Source organism: Acinonyx jubatus, chromosome D1 (assembly GCF_027475565.1).
Source record: "Acinonyx jubatus isolate Ajub_Pintada_27869175 chromosome D1, VMU_Ajub_asm_v1.0, whole genome shotgun sequence".
NCBI classification, from domain to species: Eukaryota; Metazoa; Chordata; class Mammalia; order Carnivora; family Felidae; genus Acinonyx; species Acinonyx jubatus.
In genome coordinates, this window is record NC_069390.1 from 45,700,174 (window position 1) to 45,726,458 (window position 26,285).

The following is a 26,285-nucleotide window of genomic DNA, read 5'->3' on the forward strand; positions in this document are numbered from 1 at the left end:
ACACAATGTATATATTGGGATACATAGAATGGATAAAGAAGATGTAGTGTGTATGTGTGTGTATGTATGAAACTTAGAGGTAATGTGTGAATGTATGAAGTGTGAAGCTTATGTTTACAAATTTTACACTAGCCCCATGCTGCCACTCTCCTGCTACTGTCCTGCTATCCACGACTATGGAAAGCTATGAGATGTTTGTGTTTATTTTCCCACATCCTGTCTTTCGCTAGTCAACATTTACCCCATTGGGAGTTCACTTTCCCTCACTTCTGGGTTGCATTATCAGACTTCCTGGCTGCTGTGGGTAGTCAGATCCCACACCCTATGGAGTGGCATCTCATCTGAGTCTGGAGGTTGTAGGAGGAGCCATAGACTCCAGGTAAGTGGCTGGCCAGCCTTAGGCAGCAAAACCACAAAGGCTTGAATGAAGTTCTTTGGCCCGGGTGGTGAGAGAAGCAGAACAAATGGCTGGGGGTCCAGGAGACAGGTGAGGCCAAGACATTACGAGGATGAACAAAAAAATAGTTCAGTTTGTGGGGCTGCTGCTCGTATCCACATCGCAGGGCTGCTGTGTGGATTAAATACATGACTAGTTGTAAAATGCTTAGAAAGGCACCTGGTATAGAGGTCTCAGATACTATTAGCTAAAATGTGATCCAACTTATCTTTTTCTCCATAGACACTGATCTTTGTGAAATGCTCAGAAAAGTCCTCTTCACTCAGCTGTGATAAAAATAGCATCCATCTGGATTTCATTTTGGCACATGAAGTGAGGTCAGAATGATGCTTTATGTTTTTCCAAATGACTTGACACCAGTCCAAGCACCATGCGTTGAATATTCCGTATTTCTTCCTTTGCTTTGAAATTGGATTTATAATACATTAAATTTGTATGCTTTTGCTAATTTGCTAACCTTTTATTCTGTTCTATTGATAAAGCTATACATTCTATTGTACTATTTTAGGGATTGTAGCTTTATGATAATAATGCATTGGAGGACATGATCCCATTTCTGCTCTTTTTTTAAAAAGGATTTTCCCATCTATTTTCACATGTTTATAATTTTAGATGAAGTTAAGAATCTTTTTTTCAAATTCCTTCTGCTCAAAAAATCCTGCTGGGATTTTGATTGTGAATACATTGAACTTATGGTTACGTTAGGAAAAAATTATGATGATAAAATTTGCTCTGAAGAAACTGAGATATTGCTCTCTATTTATTCAAGATTTAATGCTTCTTGGTAGAATTTTGTGGTTTCTTGTAAACACCAAACATTTTTTATTACATTATTCCAGGATAATTTATAATTTTCTGTAGTTGTGTATGGAATATTTTCTTCTATCATGCATTTAACTTGATTACTGTTTGTATATCAGAAATCTATTAGCCTTTAGCTATTGGCTTTTATCAGATTGACTGAGATAGATTCTCTAGTATTGTTGAACACACCTATTTCAAGTGTGCATTTCAATGATTTTTAGTAACATTGCTGAATGATGCCACTATCACCATAATTAAGATTTTTTCCTTCTTCCAATAAAACCTCACATGCCACTTTCGAGTTAATCCCAGCTCCCATCCCCAGCCCTACGTGAACACTCATCTACTTTCTGGCTGTATAAATTTTCTGGATAATTCATATAAATGGAAATATGAAGTCTCTGGTGTCTGGTTTTCTTTCATTTAGCATAATGTTTTTCAAGGTTCATTTATAACGTTGCATGTGTTAGTGGCTTGTTTCTTTTTACTGCTGAATAGTGTTCCACTGTGTGTTTATATCACATTTTCTCAATCCAGTCACCAGCAATGGGCATTTAGATTGTTTTCAGTTTTGTGCTATTTTGAACAATGCTACTACAAACATTCGCATAAAGTCTTTGTGTGGACTTATGTTTTTATATATTTTGGGTAGATACATAGGAGTGAAATTGGTGGGTTGTATAGTAATTTCATGTTTGGCTTTTTGAAAAGCTGCCAAAGTGTTTTCCAAAGTGGCAACATTATTTTATATTCCTGCTAGCAATGCACGAAGGTTCTCTATTGACTTCAAAACTTTATTTTGTATGTGACTACTTTGTTGAATAATCTTTTACTTCCTAATTGTTTTTCTTTTGATATTTGCATTAGTGTATACTCTCAGTTGCAAGTGACAGCCTTCCAACTTAAATTAGCTTAAGGAAAAAAAAGAAATGTATTGGTTTATGTAAATCAGAAGGACAAATGAAGCAATCATATGCTACTAGAATTCAGAGACTTAAAAGATAATCAAAAGATTTCTTTCTCCTATGCTTTTTAATATTTATCAGTGTTGAGTATCTTGTTGGATGCTTAATGATGACAGTTTTTCTCCTTTTATTTCTTTCTAATGGATTGTTAATCAAACTTTTGCTGTCATATCATCCTTGATTCTCTAGAAGCAACCCAATTGGCCATATTGTACTGTTATTTTACATATTCCTTCACTTTACTTGCTAATACTTTGTTTAGAATTTTTCTTGCTAAATAAATGGGCAATCTTGATCTTTTTAGCTTGCTTTGTACAATCTTTAACCAATCTGGTTATTACAATGATTGTTAATAAGATGAGTTGGAGAGTTCTCTATGTATTTATGTGGCTTGAAATAATTTGAGTAGAATTATTATAATCTGTGCTATAGCTTAGGTGAAGATTGGTTCTAAACCCATTTGGACTTAGTGCCATTTTCAATGGTAGATTTCTTATCACTTTTCAACTGCCTTTAAAATTGAATTTACAGTCGGAATCTCACCAGACTTACTGCCAAAATCAGCCTTTTACAGGGAATTTTCATAGAATCCAGAACTTCACAATACAATATTAAATATCCAGGATATAATCTTAAATTACTTGACACACAGAACGCCAGAAAATGTGATCAATTCTCAAGAGAAAAGACAAACAACAGATGCTAATCCTAACGTGTCCTAGACATTGGAATTATCAATGACTTTGAGCAACTATTATATCTATGCTACATTAGATAAAGGTAAACATTCTTGAAATGAATAGAAAGGCAAAATCTCAAAGAAATATAAAATGCAAGAAGGACCAATTGGAAATTTTAAAACTGAAAAGTGTAATATCTAAACTAAGAAATTCATTGGATGAGAAAATGACAGAGGAAAGAATCTGTGAATATGAAAATGGAGCAGTAGATTTCCAGTTTGAAAAACAAAAATTAAAAAATATGACAAAAAAAAAAAAAAGAACAGAAGTTCAGGTACCTGTGGGATGATATAAAAAAGTCTGATGTTTATGCATTGGAGTTGCCTAAAGAGAGGAGAAAAGATGGGTTGAGAAAAGTATTTGAAGAAATAATGATGAAAAATGACCTAAATTTGGTGAAAGCCGTAAATTTTTATTTCAAGAAGATCACTGAATTCCAAACAAGGTAAACTAAAAAACCCATACCTAAAAATCCATCATAGCAAGACTTCTAAAAACCAAAGAAAAAGAAAAAAAAATCTTGAACACAGCTAAAGAAAATGACATATTTGAACAAGGGAACAATAATTTTTTAAGACTGTGGATTTCTTACCAGAAACCTTGAAGGCCAAAAAACAGTGGAATGAAATCTTTAAGGAAAAAAACCTGTCAATCCCAAATTCTATATCCAGAGAAGATATGCATTAAGAATGAAGGTGAAATAAGATACTCTCATATGAATAAAAACTGAGAGAAGTGATCCATCACCACCAGCCCTGGTCTTAAAGAAGTGTCAGGGGAAGTTATTCAGCTTAAAGGAAAATGATAACCAGAGAGATCCTTGGAACTTCAGGAATGAAGGAAGAGTAACAGAAATGGTAAATACCCCTGTATATGGAATGGATGATTTTTCTTTTTGCAAGTGTTTTTTCTTTTCTTTAGTTTTTAAAGAACTAAAATTTTTTTAGTTATTTATATATTTAGTTCAATATATATATTTATATATATTCTATATATATATAGTTCTTTATATATTTATATATATATATTTGCTGAAAGCAAATATAAAATTGTCAGTGTATCTAGATATATATGGCAACTGTAAAAAAGAAAAAGGAAGGTAATGGTTGTAAGACATCTCCATTTTACTTGATATGATAAAGTATTTATTCTAAAGAGACTGTGAAGTTAGTCATGTATATTGTAATCCCTAGAGCAACCATTAAATTTGAACTTATTTATTTCTGGAGACATTCATTGGCTTGAAATGTACCCTGTTAATAGGCCTTCCAACTGTCTGAATCAATGTTTGCATGATGTATATTTTTCCATCTTTTTATTTGTATTATTATATTTAAAATTTACCTTTTTTTTTTTTTTAAATTGAGAGAGAGAGAGAACAGGGGCAGAGAGAGAGAGAGAATCTTAAGCAGGCTCCCTGCTGAGTGTGGATACCAATGTGGGACTCAATCACTGAGATCACAAACTGTGTGATCGTGACCTGAGCCAAAACCAAGAGTCAGACACTTAACCGACTGAGCCATTCAGGCACCCCGATATATCTCTTTATTGAAGTGAGTTTCTTATAGGCAACACACAGTTGGACTTCACATGTTTTTATCCAAAATGATAATTTTTACCTCTTAATTCGGGCAATTAGACCATTTATATTTAATATGATTACTGATACAGTTAGATTTAAGTCTATTATCTTTTTTTTTTCCTATTTGTGCACTCTATGCTTTGTTACCTTTCCCCTCTTATGCTAACTTCCTTTGGATTTTTTAAACTTTTTTTAAAGTTTATTTATTTATTTTGAGGGGTGGGGAAGGGCAGAGAGGGAGGGACAGAGAGAATCCCAAGCAGGCTCCATGCTATCAGTGCAGAGCCTGATGTGGGGTTCAACCTCATGATTATGAGATCATGAACTGACCTGAGCTGAAATCAAGAGTCATATGCTTAACTAACTAAGCTATCCAGGTGCCCCTCTTTTGGATTAATTGAATATTTTTTTGTGATTTCATCTCCTATATTACAATATTAGCTATAACTCTTTATTGTTTTAGAAATTACTATAGGGTTTATAATATACATCTTTCACTTATCACATTCTAGCTTCAAATGATGTTATACCACTTCATATATAGTAACATAACGTTTCAATAGTATGCTTCCACTTCTTTTCTTCTAAACTTTGTGCAATTGTTGTCATATATTATGTGGTTAAACTCACATTAAATAGTAATTGCTTTTGTCTGGAGTCAATTACCATTACAGGCATTGATATACGAGAGGAATCTTATATATTTATGTATGAAGTTACCATTTGCAATACTCTTTCTTCCTTTGTATAAACCCACGTTTTCATCTGATAACTCTTTGTTTCTGCCTGAAGGATGTTTTAAAATATTTCTTGTAGTGTGTGGTTCTGCTGGTAGAGAATTTTTTCAGCTTTTTAATATCTGAAAAACATCTAGTTTACTTTCATTTTTTGAAAGATATTTTTGCTGGGTATAGAATTGTAGGATGACAGTTTATTTTCTTTCGGCGTTTTATTCATTATTTTATTTTAAAAAATATTTATTTTGAGTCATACAGAAGCAGCACAAGCAGAGAAGGGGCAGAGAGAGAGAGAGGTGGGGGGGGGGGAGGGAGAATCTCAAGCAGGCTCCACTCTGTCAGCACAGAGCCTTATGTGGAGCTCGATCTCAGGAACTGTGAGATCATCTCCTTAGTTGAAACTAAGAGTCAGTCACCCAGGTGCCCCTTCTTTCAGCATTTTAAAGATGTTATTTGTTGTCTTCTCACTTACATTGTTTCTGGCAAGTTATCTTTGTTTCCATATATGTCATATATTGTTTTGTTTTAATTTTTTTAAGCTGGCTGCTTTTAGGTTATTTAGTTTTGTCACTGGTTTTGAGCAAATTTGATTATGATGGATCTTGGTATAGTTTTCTTCAAATTTCTTGTGCTTGGAGTTTGTTGAAATTCTTGGCTCTATTGACTTACAGTTTTCATCAAATTTTGAAAGATTATGGCCATTTTTTTCTGTAAATATTTTTCTACTATCACATTTTCTCTCCTTCAAGGACTTTAACTACGAACACATTAGCCACTTACCATTTTCCCACAGCTCATTAAGAAAATTTTCTTTTTCTTCTTTTGGATAGTTTCTATTGTTCCATCTCTAGGTTCACTAACCTTTTTTTTTCCTGCAAAATCTAATTTGCCATTACTTTTATCCAGTGTATTTTCCAACACACATTATAGTTTTCTTCTCTAGAATTTTTAGTTCGTTCTTTTTTTTCATATATCTTTCATACTTTCATTTAATTTTTCTTAACATGAGGAATATAGTTATAATAACTGTTTTTTTAATTTTTTAATGTTTATTTGTGAGAGAGAAAGACCGAGTGTGAGTAGGGGAGGGGCAGAGAGAGGGGGAGGCACAGAACTCAAAGTAGTTCTCCATCCTGTCAGCTCAGAGCCCAGCATGAAGCTCAAACCCACAAACCATGATATTGTGACCTGAGCTGAGGTTGGACACTCAACTGACTGAGCTACCCAGGTACCCCATTATAGTAACTGTTTTAATGACTATGTTTGCTAATTCTAATATCTGTGTTACATCTGGTTTGTTTCTATTAATTAATTAATTTCTCAATATGGGTCCTGTTTCCTTCCTCTTTTATATTTGGGAATTTGGGGTTGGATTATAGACATCATAAATTTTTCCATAATGCATGTTGAATATTTTTGTTCTTGCCCTTTGTTCTGGGGCACACTTAAGACACTTGGAACAATTTGAGCTTTTCAGGTTTTGCTTCTAAGCATTTTTTTTCAATGTTTATTTATTTTTGAGAGACAGAGACAGCCTGAGTGGGGGGAGGGCAGAGAGAGAGGGAGACACAGAATCCAAAGCAGGCTCTAGGCTCTGAGCTATCAGCACACAGCCTGATGCAAGGCTGGAACTCATGAACTGTGAGATCATGACCTGAGCTGAAGCTGGATGCTTAACTGACTGAGCCACTCAGGTGCCCCTTTAGTTTTGCTTTTAAAATTTATTAGTCAGAGGAGCCTGGGTGGCTCACTCCGTTATGCACCTGACTCTTGATTTCAGCTCAGGTCATGATTTTACAGTTTGTTAATTTGAGCCCTGCTTAGGGCTCTGTACTGGCAGTGCAGAGCTTGCTTGGAATTCTTGCCACCACCACCCCCCTCACCAAAATAAATAAATGAATGTAAAAAATAAAAACAATAAAATTTATTAGGCAAAACTGAAGTAGTGCACAGTAGAGGACCAATAATTCTCCACTATTGAGACAAGAGACTTCTGTGTATCCTACCTCACGTTCTGAGAATCATAAAGTTTCTCAATCTAGGTGGTGGGATCAGGCACCATCCTAGCTATAAGTGAGCACTGGGCATCGTTACTTCTAAATTCTTTAGAAAGTTCTTTCCCTAGAGATGGCTGGTTTTGTCACACACACGTACTTATAGTCAACTGAAAACTCAGGGACCCCTCTGCAGATCCCTGAGTTCTCTGTGTTACTCCATTTTCTCTTGTACTATGTCCCATCAATACAAGTCACCTTAGTTTCCCCAGGGTCTCAGCTATATCTCCTTAACTCAAGGATTATTTCCTTTTGATGAACTGGCCCCTTTATCATTATTAAGTGTCCTTTTTGTATCCATGGCAATATTCTTTGTTCTACATCTTGATATCATTACTGATATATCATCCTTCTAAGTATTCTACTCAATTCCCTTGAACTGTGAGGGTTTTCATGCTGGCTGGCAGGAAAATGAACTATTCCTGGCTCCGTGTGAGCTTTGGGGATTGATCCCTCTGATCTTTTTGGTTGATTCTTTCCCCAACTTTTGTGTAGTTTCCTCACAAGCACACTCTGAGCTGTACTCAGCTGAAGACTCAAGAGGCTCTGATGATCTCTAGAGCTCACTCTTGGTGTATTTTTCTCTTCTCTGGTTCCTTGTCCTGTGAGCTCTAGCTGCTCAGGCCTCCCTTTCTCCTAGCTCTCTCTTCTCAACTCACAAGGTCTGCAAACCTCCAACTCAATTCTCCCTTCCCGTGTTGTGGCCTGGAAATTCCCTCCAAGAAGTAATCTGTGGCAGTTGGTGGGTTTCTATTCTACGTTCCCCCTCTCTTAAGTGTCACTGTCCAGAGCTGCCAAATGTTCTATGTCTGCAAACCATTGTTTAATATATTTTGTCCTTTTTTTCTTTTTTTGGTCATTTCAGATGGAAGGGCAAATCCAATTTTCTGTTACTCCACATTGCCCTAAGTGGACGTGTTTATCTTTAATAACTTCAGATGGGGGCGCCTGGGTGGCTCAGTCGGTTAAGCGTCCGACTTCGGCTCAGGTCATGATCTCGCGGTCTGTGAGTTCGAGCCCCGCGTTGGGCTCTGTGCGGGCTCTGTGCTGACAGCTCAGAGCCTCGAGCCTGTTTCGGATTCTGTGTCTCCCTCCCTCTGACCCTCCCCCACTCATACTCTGTCTCTCTCTGTCTCAAAAATAAATAAACGTTAAAAAAAATAAAAAAAAATAACTTCAGACATAATCTATTTTATGTATCTAAGGTTTTTGGTGATTATGTTGTGTTCTATGTGGTGCATACTGTTGTTTATTCACGGTGAATTATGTTTTCAAGTGTTTCACATTGTTATTTTTTGTCATGAGCTCATTTTCAGTTGTGGGTTTTTTTTTTCTGTCAGAATCTAGTGCAGCCTGTGTTGAGAGCGTATCCCTCCAGATAGTTTTCTGTTTTCTACTAGATTATGTTAACTTCTCAGCTGCACAATGTTCCCACAGATAAAGTGCCATTAAAAGATGAGCTCACAAAATATGCAAAATAATTGTTTTTAGACACTGGACATCACTGGTGTCCTCAGATCACATGGAGAATGTAAAGTTGAAGTCCAAACCCATGTACAGTGTGGGCCCACATTTTTAGAGACATTTCTTTTTCAATCCAGAGCCTAAGAAAAGACTGACAAACTTTCTTATGATCTTTGCATGCTGATAGTTTTTTTCCACTAGACGGTGATATTTCATTTCTAACTCCTAGCATTAATGTGGCTTTTGTAGCCTCACAAGAGTGTTAAATCCCCAATCCCTAGATCACTAAAAATAGCATCTCTTTTCTTTCTCTAAAATCAGTTCCCATATTTATTATTCCAATTTTCAGTGTCCTAGCATGTGGAAATTTCTCTTTCTTTCTTATGGTGTTAGATACTTAAAAAAGTATATATTTAAACTATTTTATGGTTTTAACCACACACACACACACACACACACACTCTTTTGAGATCATTATATATTTTCTTTTTGATTCCTAGTTAGTGGCAAAACTTATGGAGGCTTCCAACCTTCAGTTATTTGAAGTTAAAAAATAAGTGTCTAAATACAGGTAAGAGAAAGGATATTAATAAAGATATTGTCAGTAATTAAAGGAAATGGTGTTCAGGTAATGGGCCCAGGGAATGAAAAAAGTGAGAAAAGAGGAATGGGGTCAGGCAGATGAGCATAGGTGTAATAAAACTAATAATCACCATTTATTGGGTGCTGACTATGTGCAAGGCATTTTACATGTGGTGTCTCATTGACCCGTCCTTTAGGAAGGTAATAGTATCCCCAAGGTCCAGAAAAGAGATGTAGAGCTCAGGGAATTTAAGAGAGCTGATTTTAATTGGATCTATCTATTTTTTTCCACTAAACTATGCTGCCTCTCAGATGTGTAGAGCACATTGGATTCTTGTGAGAAAGAATAAAGGTAAGATTATTATAGTCTCTTTGAATGAACATTTTGCTCCTAATCTTACTGTTATTTTGTAGTAAGAGTGTGCTACCATACATAATACATACACATATACAGTTGACCCTGGAACAACACAGGTTTGAACTGCATGGGTCCACTTATATGCAGATTTTCAAAAAAATAAATACAGTACAGTGCTATAAATGTATTTCCTCTTATGATTTTCTTAATAATGTTTTCTTTTCTCTAGCTTACTTTATTTTAAGAATACAGTATACAGGGACACCTGGGTGGCTCAGTTGGTTAAGTGTCCAACTCTTTTTTTTTAATTTATATTTTGATGTTTATTTTTGAGACAGAGAGAGACAGAGCATGAACGGGGGAAGGTCAGAGAGAGAGGGAGACACAGAATCCGAAGCAGGCTCCAGGCTCTAAGCTGTCAGCACAGAGCCTGACGCGGGGCTCCAACGCACAGACCATGAGATCATGACCCGAGCTGCAGTCAGAAGCTCAACCGACTGAGCCACTCAGGCGCCCCTTAAGCGTCCAACTCTTGATCTAAGTTCAGGGTTGTGAGTTCAAGCCCTACTTTGGGCTCTACGCTGGGTGTAGAGCCTACTTAAAAAAATACACAGTATATAATACATGTAACATACAAAATATGTGCTAATTGACTGTTTTATGTTATTGGTAAGGTTTCAGTCAACAGTAGGCTATTGGTAGTTAAGTTTTGGGGGAGTCAAAAGTTATATGCAGATTTTTGACTGTGTGGGGGATCAGCACCCTAACCCCTGCATTATTCAAGATACAACTCCACATATATATGTATATACATATATACATACATACACACACATATATATACTGATTATTTATATGATAATAATGATAATTTTATCTGCATATATATTTATATATCTCCAAAGCAGGATTTTTAATACTGATTCAGGCAACATTATACTATTATGTCTGTCTGATTTGTTAGTGGGATCAGCTGGATGCCAGGCCTGGACACTCTTGAGTAAGGCTCAGCAAAATTTTTAAAGGGCAAGATAGTAAATATTTTTGGTTTTGTGGGCCATGCGTTCTTTTGTTGCAACGACTCAATTCTGCTGTTGTAGCATGAAATTAGCTATAAACAATAGCTAGATAAAAGGGTGTGGCCATCTTCCAACTACATTTTATTTATAAATCAGGCCATGGGCCTGATCCTTTTGCTCTTAAGTCTCTTCCATGATGAAATGCCAGACTGACATAAATGCATCCATAAACCAAGGCTTTCACTGTACACATGAAACTCTCAAAGGCTGAGTCAGGTAGAGAGGATCTGGATGGCAACTCTCAGAACTCCGCAAGAGTGCAGAGAAAATGAGCTCTGGCACACAACGCTTATTATCTTATCACAGCCTGGCTGCAAAGAGAAGGTGAGCATCGTCGGTATTGGCTAAAGAGATTTTCATGAAGATAATATTATTCCACAGACTTTTGAAAGCATCCTTGTCATCCCAGAGCCTGGTAGGGCTGGTACAATGACCAAAGTGAGATTATAGTTTATGTGTTAGAAAAATGGGCAAGATTTAAAGAAAGTCTTTTTTTTTTTTTTTTTAATAGTTAGACTTAGTTTTAATTTTGATAGTTTACAAGGCTGGGCCAAATAGTGATTTTCTAGTTATGATAAATTTGCTTTTGAATGTCATTGAACTCAGTTTCATCAAGGGTGTAACAGGTTGGGCTGAATTCACATTGGTACCCGCGGACCTGATTTGGCTGCTCAGAATCCTGTCCCAGGCAACAAGGTTTGATGGATTCACTGTGCGTATAGCATACCATTTACAGAGAGCAGTATGGAGTTTGGTTTGCTTCTGGTTTGGACCAGGACTTTCTTATTTAGCTTTTTTGTGTGTTTCCTCCTTAGAGTTTCTAATTACCTTTCTGTTTTGTGTTGACAAAAAGATAATGTGCCTTTATCTTATAATACAATCTATCTAGCTTCCATTTTTTTTATTAAAAATTTTTTTAATGTTTAAAAAACATTTTTGAGAAAGAGAGAGAGAGGAGAGAGAGACAGAGTGTAAGTGTGGGAGGGGCAGAGAGAGAGAGGGAGATACAGAATTGGAAGCAGGCTCCAGGCTCTGAGCTGTCAGCACCCAGCCTGATGCGGGGCTCGAACCCACAAGCAGTGAGATCATGACCTGAGCCGAAGTCGGACACTTAACCGACTGAGCCACCCAGGTGCCCCTCCAGCTTCCATTTTTAAATATAATTTTCTATTTAATTTTTTGAATAAGGAATACATTCCCACAAGTTAAAGATCAGGAATTCTAAAACAACGCCCTTCCCACTTCCTTCTTATAGTTGTTCAGTTCCCACAATAGGTATCTATTTTTATCAGTTTCTTAATAATCCTTTCATTGAACTTTTATGTATATATAAGCCAGAGTGCCTAATTATTTTTTCTTTTTTCCCCTTTATACACAAGGGACAACGTAAGTATTTTTCTGCCTCTTGCTCTTCACTTAACAAGTATATCTTGGCAATCCTTTTGTGTTAATTCATAAAGAGCTTTATCATGTGTTTTTACAGCTGTACAATTTTCCATTGTATAAATAATAATGATATATTTAATTCTCATTTTATTGACATTCCAATCTTTGGCTAATGCTGACAATGTTACGATGAGTAACCCTGTCTGTCATTTTACATGTGCCCAAGTATAGGACAAATTCCTAAGAGTGAATTTCTGGATCAAAGGTTATATCCATTCGAATTCTCATAATTATTACCAATTTGTCCTCTATATAGGTTGTACCAACTAAACCTTCTGGTAGAAGTGTACGGAAATACATGTTTCCTCAGCTATTCTAAAAACTATTATAAAAATTTGGATTTTGCTAGTCTGATAGGAGAGATGTAGTATCTAAGTATAGACTTAGTACCCATTCTTTTCATTATGAATCAAGTTGAGCATCTTCTCATTTGTTTTACGAACTGCTTATATATTTTTCTGTGAATTTTTGTGTCCTTTGAATGTTTTTTTAATTGGAGTTTAGTCTTTTTCTCATCTGTGTCTGGACATTTTATATTCTAGGGAGATTAGCTTTCTGCTCTCATGAATTGCAAATATTTTCCTGATTTGTCATTTATCTTTTGCTATTTTGATTATTTAGCAAGTTAAATTTGACTTTGATTATAGTAATTCTTTTTTGCCTTAAAGTAGTTTGTTGTTGTTTGTTTTCGTTATTTTTTTCTGTGGTCTGTAGTCAAATTTAACAATCCTTATTTGTGGCTTTTAGATTTTATCCCTTAATTAGAAAGGTCTTCTCTATTCCAAGGGCCTAAAAAAATTCTCCACTATTTTTCTCTACTACTTTTTATTATCTGATCTTTTAGAATTTATTCTCAAATACCATGTGAGATATGGACCTAACTACAGTCTATCCTTATTCACAGAGACTGTATATACAAATTCATTTCCTTGCTAAAATCCATTTGTAACCCCAAATCAATACTTGCAGTGCCTTGGCTGACATTTGCCAACCCACAAGGCTTGGCAAAACTTTGAGTTGCCTGACACCTGCATGTTCCCAGCTGAGGCTGAACAAGGTGATGCTCTGCATTCTTGTTTCAGCCTTTGCACTGTGAACAAATGCCCCTTTTGTGGTCTAATTAAGTGCCCCATTTTTCACATTTCTGCACTGTTTGTTGGTGATTTTGCAGTTTAAAATGGCTCCCAAGTGTAGCGCTGGAATGCTGTCTAGTGTTTTAAGTAAATAAGGTTATGATGTGCCTTATGAAGAAAATATGCATGGAGGCTGAGGATTGAGCTGATTGGGCATGGGGGCAACCAGGTTCAGGCACAGCCAACTGATTTGCAGGGCCATGCTCTTCACCAGATGTCTCACCGCATTATATGGAGGAATAGTGGGAATGGGGACTGGATTATTGTAGCCTCAAATATTGAAATACCAAGGTACAGAAAGGAGGTAACTTACAGAACAAATTTGATATGATTCTTCTTTACTTGAGGAGGACCTCATGGTATAATTGACACTGTGGAGACTGGAACTGGACTGGAATATGGTGACAGAGGAGTCACCTTTATTTCAAGAGACAGCCCTGTGAGAAGGGGCAGGGGTGGAATATGGGTCACTTGAGCGAGAATCAGTGAGCTTGGGGGTGGTGAGGACACCTGTGGGACTCTGTGGCAGGCCACATAGCCATGGGAGGACACTGAATGATGCCATTGGATCCAACCAACAGAAAGGACGCAAATGACACCTGTAGCCAAGACAGGGAATCACCTCTCTGCATCCTTTCCCAAAACCTCAGATTCAGCTACCAGCAGGATGATTGACATGCAGATCTGTGAATGATTCTATCTCCAAGAATCCTAAGAACACATTCAACTGTTTCTTATTCTGATCGATGAGGAGAGATTGGCTGGCTTACTAGGCCTGGGAGGGAGCTATGTTGTAGATAGCTGTAACACTATACAAATGATTTGGTAAAGTGACCACATTATCACCCTTCATTAGAGATTAGGGTAGTCCGATGTGTACCCTAAAATTCAGGGTGAAAGATTCTAGATAGGTTAAAACCAACACAGGCATGAATGTATAGATTGAAACTGTGAAAAAGAAAAAAAAAATAACAGGGAAGTTAAGAAGAGATGCAGAAGATAATTGACGTTAATTATGTGACAACTATGTCTCTCTGCTTTACACACACGTTATGGCTCAGGAATAGACCATGAAGACAATGAAGCATAATAGAAACTCTAGAAACAGACTCTTGTATTTATGGAAATCTAATTTATGACAAACATAGCACATCAAAGAGTAGTGATAGGAACACTGGGTCTCCACTTAAGAAGTTAGAGCCCAAGTTACATCTTGAAATAGGTTCCAGATGGAATATGGAGTTAAACATAAAAATAAAACGTTAGAAGAAAAGAACAGAATATTTTATCAATGTGAGTAGGAAAGGACACAAAACTCAGAAGGCATATGTAGAAAGAAACTGATGAATTAGATTATATCAAATTTAAAAATTTTTGAGTAACAAAATGTATCCTATTGAAAATACAGCCTTGGTGAAACTCTGCCACATTTGTGATAACATTCAGTGTTCCTAAAATATCAGTAACTAAAAGACAGAGCACCCAATAGAAAAAAATGGGCAAAGAAAATGAGCAGGCAATTCATAGAAAAATACAAGTTGCCAGTAATCAATGGAAAGAAACCCAATGTCCCAGTAAACCAGGATATACAAATTAAATGAATAATGAAATATTTTTTTTTACCTGTATGTTTAAATGACTTAAAAACTGGTAACATCCATTATTGGTAATGATGTTGGGAAGCAGGTACTCTCAAAGGATGATAGAGTGAATTAAACTGATGCAGAAGTTTTGGAGTGAAACATTCTTTCTCTCAGACATAACAATTCCACCTTAGAATATTCATCCAAACAAAGGAACACAGTGATATGAGCCTGGCCTTGCTTTTGGAGCAAGGTTGCCCATTCACTTATTTCCTGCTGACTCTTTTGGTGAGTCATTCAATCTCTTTGATTCTCAGTTTTGTTATCTGAAACATGGAAATGGGAATGGTACCTCCCTCCAAAGTCTGTTGTGAATATTAAGTAAGTTAATGCATATAAATTACTTATGTTAGCATCTGTAACATAGTGAGCACCCAATCATGATAACTCTTTTGCTGTTACAGAAACACAATGGAGTCCAGATGTTCACAGCAGTATTATTTATAAAGGTAAAAAATAGGAAGTAACCAAAATGGTTACTGTAATGGGGGAAAGGTTGAATAAATACTGTTTTTTTTTTTTTTTAAGTAGGCTCCACACCCAGCATGGAGCCCAACATGGGACCCATTGTGGGACTAGAACTCGTGAACTCAAGATCAAGACCTGAGCTGAGATCAAGACTCAGATGTTTAACTGAGCCACCCAGGTGTCCCAAATAAATACTACTAAAGACCTCTGGCATTAAAAGAGCAAAGGAAGCTGGTTATTCATTAGTTAATTCTTTCTTCATTGACTTCCTACTTATGTGGCAGGTACAGTTCTAGCCCTGGAGATACAGTAGTGGATAGAACAGACTCTCTTACTGAAATCAGGAGAATGCCCCGAGAAGTGTTGTTCAGAAGGCAGTTACAGAACAATGTGCTTAGATTGAGTCCGATTAATGATAAAAACTAATAACCATACAAAAATCTCCTGATAATATGGAATACTGAGAAAATATTTGGAAATAGACTCAACAGAACAGTATATATGATTCTATCTTTTAACATTTCCAAAATTGGGATGTGTTTTACAATTAACAGCATTTCAGAGAGCATAAAATATGGCATGAGCAAAGCTTATCTTGGAGGTAGGACCTAAGACTGGGTAAGTATGATAAGAGACTGCTGTACTTATTCTATATCCTTTTATATTTGAAACTTTGCAGTGTGTGTGTGTGTGTGTGTGTGTGTGTGTGTGTGTATGTGTGTGACTTGGGTAAGAAAGCAGCAACAAACCTTTCGGGCTTTGAGGAGGGCGGTCCAGACCAGGTAAGATGTTGCAATCCCATCCTGTTGCTCAGGTAGACAACCTTACCTTGCAAATCTTACCTGAACTCCCTCTGTTCCTACTTTGGCCTAAGGGCCTTGCGCTTCTGCGTTAGCCAGTATTCTTCTGCTTCTAAGCAGTGAAAACCCACTCATATTAGCTTAATCCAAGAAAACAGGGAGAGGGATTATTATAAAAATAGGTGGGAAATCCAAGCCTCCAAGAGTCCAAGGATGTGACCGGGCCTGAACAAAGGACCTTGAGGAGCCAGGCTCTGGGTCTTTTAGGAGTTCTTTCTCTCTGTTTCTGTTCACCTGGCCAATTCATTCCCCTCCTTCTCTCTCGACAGAGGGGGTTTCAGGCTTTTCTATCTACAGGATAAAAGATGGCTACCCACTGCTGCCAAATGCCATCTCTTCAATTCAAGTGATTACATGGTACATCCAACATCTCTGGATCCCACATCTGAACCCCTGGGAGAGAGAACCTGATTTATTCAATTTGGGTTAGGTGTCCACTTATGATCATTTATCCCCAGAGGTGGGGAGCAAGGCATATGTTCAGATGATGCTATAGCCAAAGGCTACTTTTGTGGCCAAGTGAACACAGCAGCTTCTCCAGAAGGCGGATTATGAGCAGAGCAGATGACTTCATCATTATAGCTCATTTGTGTCATTTCCATGGCGTGTTATTTCCTTGATTCTTTTTGTTCTGGTCCTAAAAGACTTGTAAGGTTTTGGTGCCCCGTGGTACCAACAAAGTCAGGATGCTCTTTCCCTCCCTAGTTACTCCTGCTTCTCCCCAGAATGGTCCCTTCCTTGTAAGCTTCTTAGCCTGCCTTCCTGGCCTTGGGAGAGACTTCTAGTTTTGTCTTCCATAGCGTTAATTAGGTTAAGACTTCACTAAGAGAGCCAGCAACCTACTGGTTTATCTCTTAGCCTTTGGATATGGAATGGAAAGGTGTCATTTTGCAAACAGCTTCCAGTGTCTCCATATCCTAGCCTCATGGCGCCAGGATAAAACAGAGTCTTTTCTTTTTTTTTCTTTAATGTTTAAAAAAAATTTTTTTTTTAATTTTTTGAGAAAGACAGAGACAGAATGTGAGTGGGTTAGGGGCAGAGAGAGAGGGAGACACAGAATCCGAAGCAGGCTCCAGGCCCTGAGTTGTCAGCACAGAGTCCGATGTGGGGCTCGAACTCATGAGCTGTGAGATCATCACCTAAGCCGAAGTTGGCCACTCAACCGACTGAGCCACCCAGGCGCCCCCAAACAGAGTCTTTTCTTAACAGCCTGAGTTAACTACAGCAAAGTCTGCTCGAGTACTACCAGAACCTGGTACCAATGCCACCAAGTGGGAAGGGAAATCGGGACGCAGGGCTCCCTCCTCAGAGCTGGAGAATTTCTCCAGATGACTGGCATGAGAGATGTTGGGGGGTCCATACAGAAGTCTCTGTCTGGACAGCTCTAGGCTTGAACTTCCTTTTTAGAGTGGTGACAAGAAGTTTTCTTGTGAGCTACTGTTTGAGGGAAAATGTGAACATCCTAGTTTCTAATTTTAAACAGAAAATCCAATGTTCATCATCATCACTGATGCGGCCTTTCTAAAAGCTGGAGGGAGTTGTAATGTGGAATTTTAGTGACTCACCTGGTCTCTGGAGTGTGTGTTACAGGCAAGGATGTACTTGATGAAAATGAAAATGCATTGGGTTTGGGTCCTCTTCCATGGGGAAGGACAGAGGCAGCTGCAGGGTGGGGCCAGGGAAAAGCGGGGGGGGGGGGTGGGCAAATTCCCCTCAAGTCCTTTTCTTTAGAAAACGGAAAATGGAAGGAATCTAAAGATCAGCCAAAGGAGTGGGACTCCCTGATGAGTTTCTTCTAATGAACTCCTATCCGCAGCAGTGCTGGAAGTGGCCCGTACCATTCTAGGCCTGGGCAGCTGTAGGGGAGAGCTGGATGGGTGCTGGCTCCTGTCTCTATTTTCCCTCTGAGCCAGGGCGGAGACTTAGCTAGTCCTCTGCAGAGCATCCTTGGACCAATGGAGCTCCATGCATTTTTCTGAGAATTTGGATCCTTTGCAGTTTGCCCCACGACTCCCACACATTTGCCTCTCAGTGTCCCAGAGCTCTCACTGCTGCAACGTTCCCATAGGAATGTGGACCCCTGCCAAGCGACCTCGTGAACATTCCATTCATCTCCTTGGCTGGGAGGCCGCAAGGAAGCCAAATTGGTTGGTTGTTTAACCGTTTGGGTCCCAAATTCACCCTGAAATGAATGGTCGAGCTTGTTGGCCTTTTCCAACAATCATGGAGGAAACCAGGGGATAAAACAAAAGAAAGAAGTCGTGCAATTCCAAGATGCTCAAGCATGTATAAAATTCCTCTTAGGGAATTGCTGGCTGCGTCTTGCTCTCACTGTTTTGCTTTCTGTTTATTATCTGTTCAGCATGTATTAGACACCTCCTGTGTGCCAAGTGCTCTGCCAGGCCGTGGGGACAGAGTGATGAGATGCAGTCCCATTGAGTGTTTGATCGGAGAAGGTCCGCAGGGACCAGTGGAAAAAGTTAGTCCGACCCAGGTTTGAATCCCAGCTTAGCCTTGTGCGGGTTGTGTAACCTCGGGCAACTTTCCTGAACCCGTTGAGTCAGTGTCCTTGTTTCTAAAATTGAAGACGGTAAAATCTACTTCACAGGATTGCTTTGAAGGGAAAACCAGATGAAATGTGTAAGTGGCTCTAACAGGAGGCTGATACAGAGTAATTGCTCAGCAAATGAGAGCTCTTGTGATTATAACTCTTTGAATTATATAGCTAGTTTGACCATCTTTCTTCGGGCTCGACCCTGAATGTAGTTTTTGAAAAACCAACCATTTTATCATGGTGTATATGGGTAACGCAAGGTACAAAACTCAAGAGCATACAAAAATTACAGAAACTTCTTTCTCTTGACCCTCTGCCCCTGGTTCTTTCCCCTGAGATGATCAGTATGACCAGGATCTTGTATATTTCCAGATTTAACTCTATTTCTTGGAAATTATTTCATAACAACACTTGTACATTTTCGGTGAGTCACTTTTTTTGTTTAAATGATATATGCCATTCCGTTAACTGGATGCATCCTAATAGATACATTTGTTTCTAGTCTTTGGCTATGACAACAATGCAGCCAAGTCCATCCTTGTGCCTAGCTTTGACTAAGGATGATAAACCAAAGGGCTCATAAAGCAGTATCCTCTGCCTTGCGACGGATGAGGATGATAAATCAACAGGACATGCAACAGGCTCGTAAGGCCATCTCATTCAAATAAAGTACCTGATTCAACACAGATAATGCTAATCCGATTGGACATATTCTGGATTGACTTCTCAAACTCACTATTTTATTCCTAGAACATTTATACCACTCCCCAAATGCTACCTGTTTGAAAAGTGCGGTCTTCATAAGCATATTACAAGAACAATGGCGTTCGAGTTCAGACAGGACTGTCTTAAAGCCACTGAAAGCCATATATGATACATGGACAAGTTTTTGTTTTTTTTTTTTTTTTGGTTGGCACCAATGAGTCAAGGATGTAGATTCCAGACCGCCACTCTAGAAGCAGCTGTTAAGAAGATTCACACTCTAAATTGGTGCCACAGCTTGAGACAGTGAAATGCATTAAAATGTGCCACATCAGTTAACATGGCTTCAGTGACATGAAGGCTGCCAATTTGAAAGGAGGGCAAATGTTCTCTGGCGGCCATCTTTGCTGATGCTCAGACCTACACAGGCTGTGTGTGGAGTTGAATCAGAGCGAACCTATATGTGAGGTTCTGGCACAGTCCATGCATAAGTAACTCAGGGATTAGTTTTCCTGGATGGATAATTATTTCTGAATCATGAGAAAGGCACACGTGGAAAGGAGGCTGGGGAATGGAAGTCTTTCTAAGAAGTCTTCCCCCGTCAGAGGCATGGATCCTCATATGAGATCCATGCAAATGAAAACCGGTCCCAGCGGCATCTCGAGCCAAAGAAAATTCTTGGTTGGGGTTGAAAAAATGTCAGATAAATAGTTTTTCCTTGCTTCTCAGCAGGCCCCAGCTATCACTGCAATCCAGATCTGGCCTCTGAGCAGTTCTGGCAGGTTTATCTTGGACCAGCTGCTGTGATGAAATCGCAGTAATTCCAGGTTTCCCTCAAACCCAGACTGAGCCAAAGGCAATCCAGGCTCTTGCATCCGGCTTACTTCATTGCCCTCTCTCCAATCCCTCCTCCACTTTTCAAGCTTCTGTTTTTTTAAAAACTATTTTAATTTTTAAAGACTTTTTCAAGTAATCTCTGCATCCAAGATGGGGCTCAAACCCACAACCCCGAGATTACGAGTTGTGTGTACTACCAATTGAGCCAGCCAGGCACTGATTTTTTTTTTTTTTTTTTTTTAACTGAGATAGGGGTAGTGGAGGAAATTCTTCCGGGGAGCCTGGAAATCTAGAAAATGTTTATTTCAGGTTAATTCAAGAAAGCTCTGTGGAGCACCAGTGAGTCTGCTTACGTGGGCTATGTGGTGTAATGCCGACTAATAGGGATTGTGTATCTGACAATATGCCAGGCTTCCTACATGAAAGATTCCAGTTAATCCACCAATAGCACTATGAAGTAGGAACTATTATTCCTATTTTGCTAAAGAGGAAATTGGGTCTCAGGAAGGTTGAGTCTCTACCGTAGGATTCATAGCTGGTAAGTAGAAGTGCCTGCATTTGAACCTGGCTATGGCCCGAATCTCAGGCCTCTGCTGGTTCTTGCTATACTACAGAGCTGGCCATGAGCAAGAAGGCTTTAGAGTCCAGGAAAAGAGACTGGGACAAGAAAACATAAGGTGAACTAACGGGAGGAAACTGAGATCCTGGTGAAAGAAGGCAGAGGTAGATGGGTAGAACATGTAGAAAAAAGTGACAGGCTTAGGGAGGGATGGTTATTGCATTTTTTTTTTAAGTTTATTTGTTTATTTTGAGACAGAGAGAGAGAGAGAGGGAGAGAACAGGGGAGGGGCAGAGAGAGAGAGAAGGAGAGAGAGCATCCCAAGCAGCCCACTGTCAGCCCGGAGCTCGGCACAGGGATGGACCTCACCAACCATGAGATCATGACCTGAGCTGAAATCAAGAGTCAGACGCTTAACCAACTGAGCTGCCCAGGTGCCCCATGAATTTCTTATAATTTCTTTAAAATAGGCTTCCTGGGCCAGGTGGGGGCTCACTGCCTGACTCCCAAATTCTGGGCTCCCAGGAGGATGGCAGCAGATCTAGTTTAGGGCACGAAGTGTCCTCAACCCAGAGAGGAAGATGGGCCTCTGAGCAGAGTCCACCTCAGCAACATCCAGCAGCTCGTGTTGGTGAAAAGGAGGAGCATGGGTTCATAGTGGAGCTGTGCTCATGTCCTGAACCACCTGATGCACCAGGAAGGACACTTCTGAGCACAGCTGGCTAACAAATGTCTTTTATTTTCACCCGTGGCATCTTAGAACAGGTTCTTTATATCATCCTGAGGCAGCTCCAGAAGGCTGGTGATAACAAAGGTCTGGCATTCAAAATGGAGGAATTGCTGGATTCCAGAAATAACTCCCCAGCGAATCTGACCTGAGGAAAATTCATTATCTAAAAAGTAAAGAGAGAAGAAGCGTCTTACTCCCCTGATGGTGGGTTCTTCCTGGCATAAGTCTCCAGCACAGGGGAAGGAGACATTTTAACCTCTTAATTATTTTGTTGGAAACATAATGTGAGGTATAAGAAGCCAGAAGAAAATGACAAAACTGCCCAGTTTTGCATCTCCTTGTAGGGGAAGGGCAATCTCCACTGAGTAGAGCAAAATAGACAAGGAGAGACTAATGAAAATAGGTCTTAAAACAACTTTTGAGATCTACCTATCCATATATTAGCTTAACGTGTTATATATATAATATATATATAAATATATTATATATATTATATATATAATATATATAAATATATTATATATATTATATACATAATATATATAAATATATTATATATTATATACATATATATAATATATATTATTGGTAAGCTAGAGCATTCAATTTTTGAGAGGTGCAGAGAATACAATCGGCAGAAAGAAGGTGGTCTTTGACTTAGGTGCACCTGAGTTTCTTCTTGTGTCTGACACCCATGAGCTGTGAGACTTTGGGCAAGTAACTCCTTGTCCCTAAGTGTTCTTTTCTGCCAATTGGGATATAAAAATTATCCTAAGCCCTGGCATGAATGTTATATATTCCAAATGTCTAGCACATTATGTGTGCTGAGTAAATGTTGGTTGAAAATAATAAGAATAGTACTATTCTTGTACCTGTACTATTAATAAATAGTACTATTTATTAATAATGATAATGATAACTAAAAGCACTACCAGATTGTAGTGCTCAAGGATAGAGACTCTGACTGGATCATCTTTGTATCTCCAGCACACCACAAAGCACTTGGCATATAGGAGGCAAGCCCTAAACGTTCTTTGGATTAAACTGAGCTGGTTGGTTGAGCACCTACATGTAAAGCATTGTTTTGAATCCTCTTGGGGTTATACAAGTGAGTGAGATGCAGGGCAAAGTCCAGCGACAAGGATCCAAGTCACTTCTCAACCTCAGTGGTTTTCACCAGCAAATCAGAGAAAACAGCATTTTCCAAGGGCAGAGAGGGTTGGTGAGCTCCTCTAAGCCCTTCTCCTCTTTTTGCTTGCAGACAGAACCCTGGCTGTACTTAGGGCTCCAAGCCTCCTCTCTATGATTCAGGGGGGCACAGTCTTCATTCTTCAGGCCAGTGTTTCTGGGCATCTCATTCCCTTTGCCTGTGAGTGGCTTGAGGGTGGTCATGAGGCTCAGTCCTGGCCAAGGAGACATGAGGAAATGTCACTAATGGAGGCCAGGAGAGTTTTATTTGCTTTAAAAAGGAGGAAGAAGAAGACATGCAGGTTAAACACACAAACACCCCTCTCTCACGAAAAACAAAAAACAAAAAACAAAAACCCCAAAAACAACACCACCAAAAAACCTGTCTGCTATCCACGGGCTATTGCTGAGGCTGCCTGGGAAGCCTGCAAGGGAGACAGCCATTACAAGCCCTTGTGGAGAAACACCCACCTCCTAAGGGTGACAGAGCCCAATGCGGGAAAGAACCTGGGTCCCCGATGACATCATGGAGCCTCTGATTTAACCAGTGCTGGTTTTTTTGTTCCATAGATGGGTTTTCCTTATGATTTAGTGGCGAATGCCACCTAGATAATCCATTCCATCACGGCCTTGTTAATGTTGGGCCACCGCACTTCCCCTTCCGGGAAACAGGACGTGTGCGTCCGCCACGAATACCGTGGGAGGGGTTCTTGCCTTGTGTGGGAATGCAGCAGGTCCTTTCAAACTCTGGAATTCTCTGCTCCTGTGCTTTTCAGAGAGGAGCTCTGCAAAGCCACTGCAAGGATTTCTTCAGGGAGAGGAGAGGCAGTGTGGGGAGCTAGCAAGACTTCCTCAGGGAGATCGAGAGGTAGTTTGGGGCACTAGAAAGAGTGCAGGACTTGGAGGCAGGCATCCTGAGTTGGGTGCTTGGTGATTCCATTTCCAGTCGTGCAGCTCTGGCTGAATCACATAACCTCAGTGTTCTTACCTGTAAAATGGGAATAAAGGTAGCCCCTACCTTAGGATAAGGATTAAATGAGGAAACGTCCATGTGCTTTTCAGTGTGAACTCCTATTTATAGATAATTACTTTAAAGAAAAATACAAAGCAAAGAGCAAATGAAAAGCATTTGTTTGCCTTACTGGAAGCAGAGAAATGAAATATAAAGACGTCTGTTGGGAAACAAACAATTTGGGGAAAGTGGTGGTCTTTTCCAGGCAAGATTTCATGCTCTTTCCCCTACCAGCTTTTCCAAATAACACAGATCTTCCCAAGTGCTTCTAAAGAACAGCACAGCTGAGAGCAGAGGGGAAAGAGGAGTCCCTTGGACAGTGGCCTGCAGCCCCACTGCCACTAGCTATTAATAGCCTATAAACCCTTGGAGTGGAGCCCTGGTCCCTCCCACTCTACCCCAGGACAGCAGAGGGGTCAGAGCACTGCCTGATATGGTCTCAGAATACTGGTGATCCCTGGAATTCTCCCTGTTAGGGAACTTTTCTCCTGCTGGGCTGGGCCTGGCTGGGTTTCCTCTCTCAAAGACCCCAGCCTGAACTGCTAGACAGGTTCACATAAAACAAGCATTAATTGACCCCTTTCTGGGTCCCCAGGCCACACACTAGCTGCCTTGACACACAAGATCTCATTGTACTCTCATAGCAATGAGTGAAGCTATTCTATGGAAAGAGAACCCAGCTCAGAGAGGCGTCATGACCTGTTCAGGGTCATTGAGAAAGGAAATTTGGTGCTAGAACCCAACTCACCTGTCTCCAAGCCAGTGATCTAACATTTGCATTACTGTGATGTCTAGGAGACTTCTGGGTCTTCAACAAGATGATCCAAATCCCCTGGTCATCCTGGCAAGAAGGGTGAGGGGCCTGGGGTTAAAGTAAGCCAGAGAGCAAGGGCAAAGCCAGCCTGGCACCTGGACTCTGTGGGGGGGGGAGAAGCTGGCATGCCCTTTGGCATTTCTGGTGGCTAGGGAGCCATGTCTCAGGGAGCGTGGGACCCCTCTTTCCCTCTCTGCCTGGGCGCACCTGGTCCTATCCCTTCCCCACTTAGTCAACCTTCGAGACTGTCTCTGGTCCCTGAATGTGGGACAAAGAATCCCTTAGCTTGACATTCGGGGTCCTTCATGACTCAGCTCCTGTTCTTTCAACATTTGCTCCTACTCTGTACTTTCTGTTCCCATTCACACCTATTTACAGGTGCTAGGATAGCATTTTGGGGGCAAGGACTGAGTCTTAAGCCTTTTTCGATCCCCAGATCCTGGCCCGGTATCTGGAGCAGCTATGACACTCAGGAACTGAAGGAAAAGCTGTCCCTTGTCAACTGGGTCCAGAGAGCTGGAATAGAAGCAATGGGGCATGGGACATGGGGCAAGGAGGCCATAGACCCAGAAAGGTCTAGACTGCCCCTGCTGACTCCTGGGCTGAGTTCCAGAAGTCCTGGGTCCTGGGCCGTCTCCTTTAAGATGTGCTGGGGCCTGGAACCTTGGTGCTGTTGAAGGCTTTGGGTCCAGGCTGCTTCCAGAAGGAGTCCTTCTCTAAGGAGTTGGACACAGATATTAGGCTTGAGTGTCAGTCTTCCTGGGTGTGGATGGCCATGCATCCTATGGAAGAACGATACCATGAACATTTCTTGAGTGCTGGAAAGGAGCCAGGAATTGTTCTGGCAGCTCGTGTCCTAAGAAGCACTCCCAGAGAGGAACCAACCTACCTCAGATGTCTTTTTTCCCAACAAAGAGTAGGAAGTGGGGGCTACTGCACTTAGCCTATTGTGAGAATAGTATCATCAAGCTTACAGATAGAGTCTACCTACTTGGCTCCCCTCACCACAAATACCCGGAGCTCTTTGAAGGGTAACAGAAAGGTTTGCTGAGAAAGACTGATCCCACATTGTGCAATGAGAACTGCACCCAGTTAGTGATTCTTTCTAGAACACCAGACTCAGGCAGGTTACACTCCTTTTAGCTCCTGTAATCCCAAGCCTTGGACCATACTCCTGATCACTGAGATGCCCCTTCTGTAGACGTGCAGTGGTTCGGTTTGCTATGGGAACAGTCTTGGGGGAATTAGTTGCCATGGAGGTCACTTCTGTCTAATCCGTTTGCCCCACTGGTACCACCCCAAATCCCCAAGTGACTTTTCTCTCCGTGACCATGGCTCTTAGAGTTTGGGGGCCTGGATGTCTATGTTCTCAGTTCCAATCAGCGTGTGCTCCCTCCTGCTCCAAGTTGGGCAAGAGTTAGCTCTTTGATGGGGTCTTTGATAGGAGGAGTCATTTCTTCACTGTGGCTTCTCTGCAGCAGCTGTCTTGGGGACAGCTGCAAGCAATGGCAAGCAAT

At 40.0% G+C, this 26,285-nt stretch overlaps 1 protein-coding gene across 6 annotated transcripts in view; it reads right to left on the reverse strand.

Moving 5' to 3' along the window:
- Nucleotides 1-21,280: 21,280 nt before the first annotated feature.
- The window catches only part of PARVA (parvin alpha), a 192,012-nt gene continuing 187,007 nt past the window's right edge, over nucleotides 21,281-26,285 (reverse strand). The window contains exons 13-15 of one of the 6 annotated variants that reach the window (XR_003425072.2): nucleotides 24,703-25,550; nucleotides 22,824-23,157; nucleotides 21,281-21,917 (exon numbers count right to left, since the gene is read on the reverse strand). Coding sequence is in view for 1 of the 6 variants with exons in the window: in XM_027073117.2 (XP_026928918.1) it covers nucleotides 25,519-25,550 (32 nt within the window). In the remaining 5 variants the exon portion in view is untranslated. Of the gene's footprint in view, nucleotides 21,918-22,329; nucleotides 25,551-26,285 lie in introns of those variants that run through there. The other 5 variants (XR_003425071.2, XR_008290460.1, XR_008290461.1 and 2 more) reach the window with 5 other exon arrangements.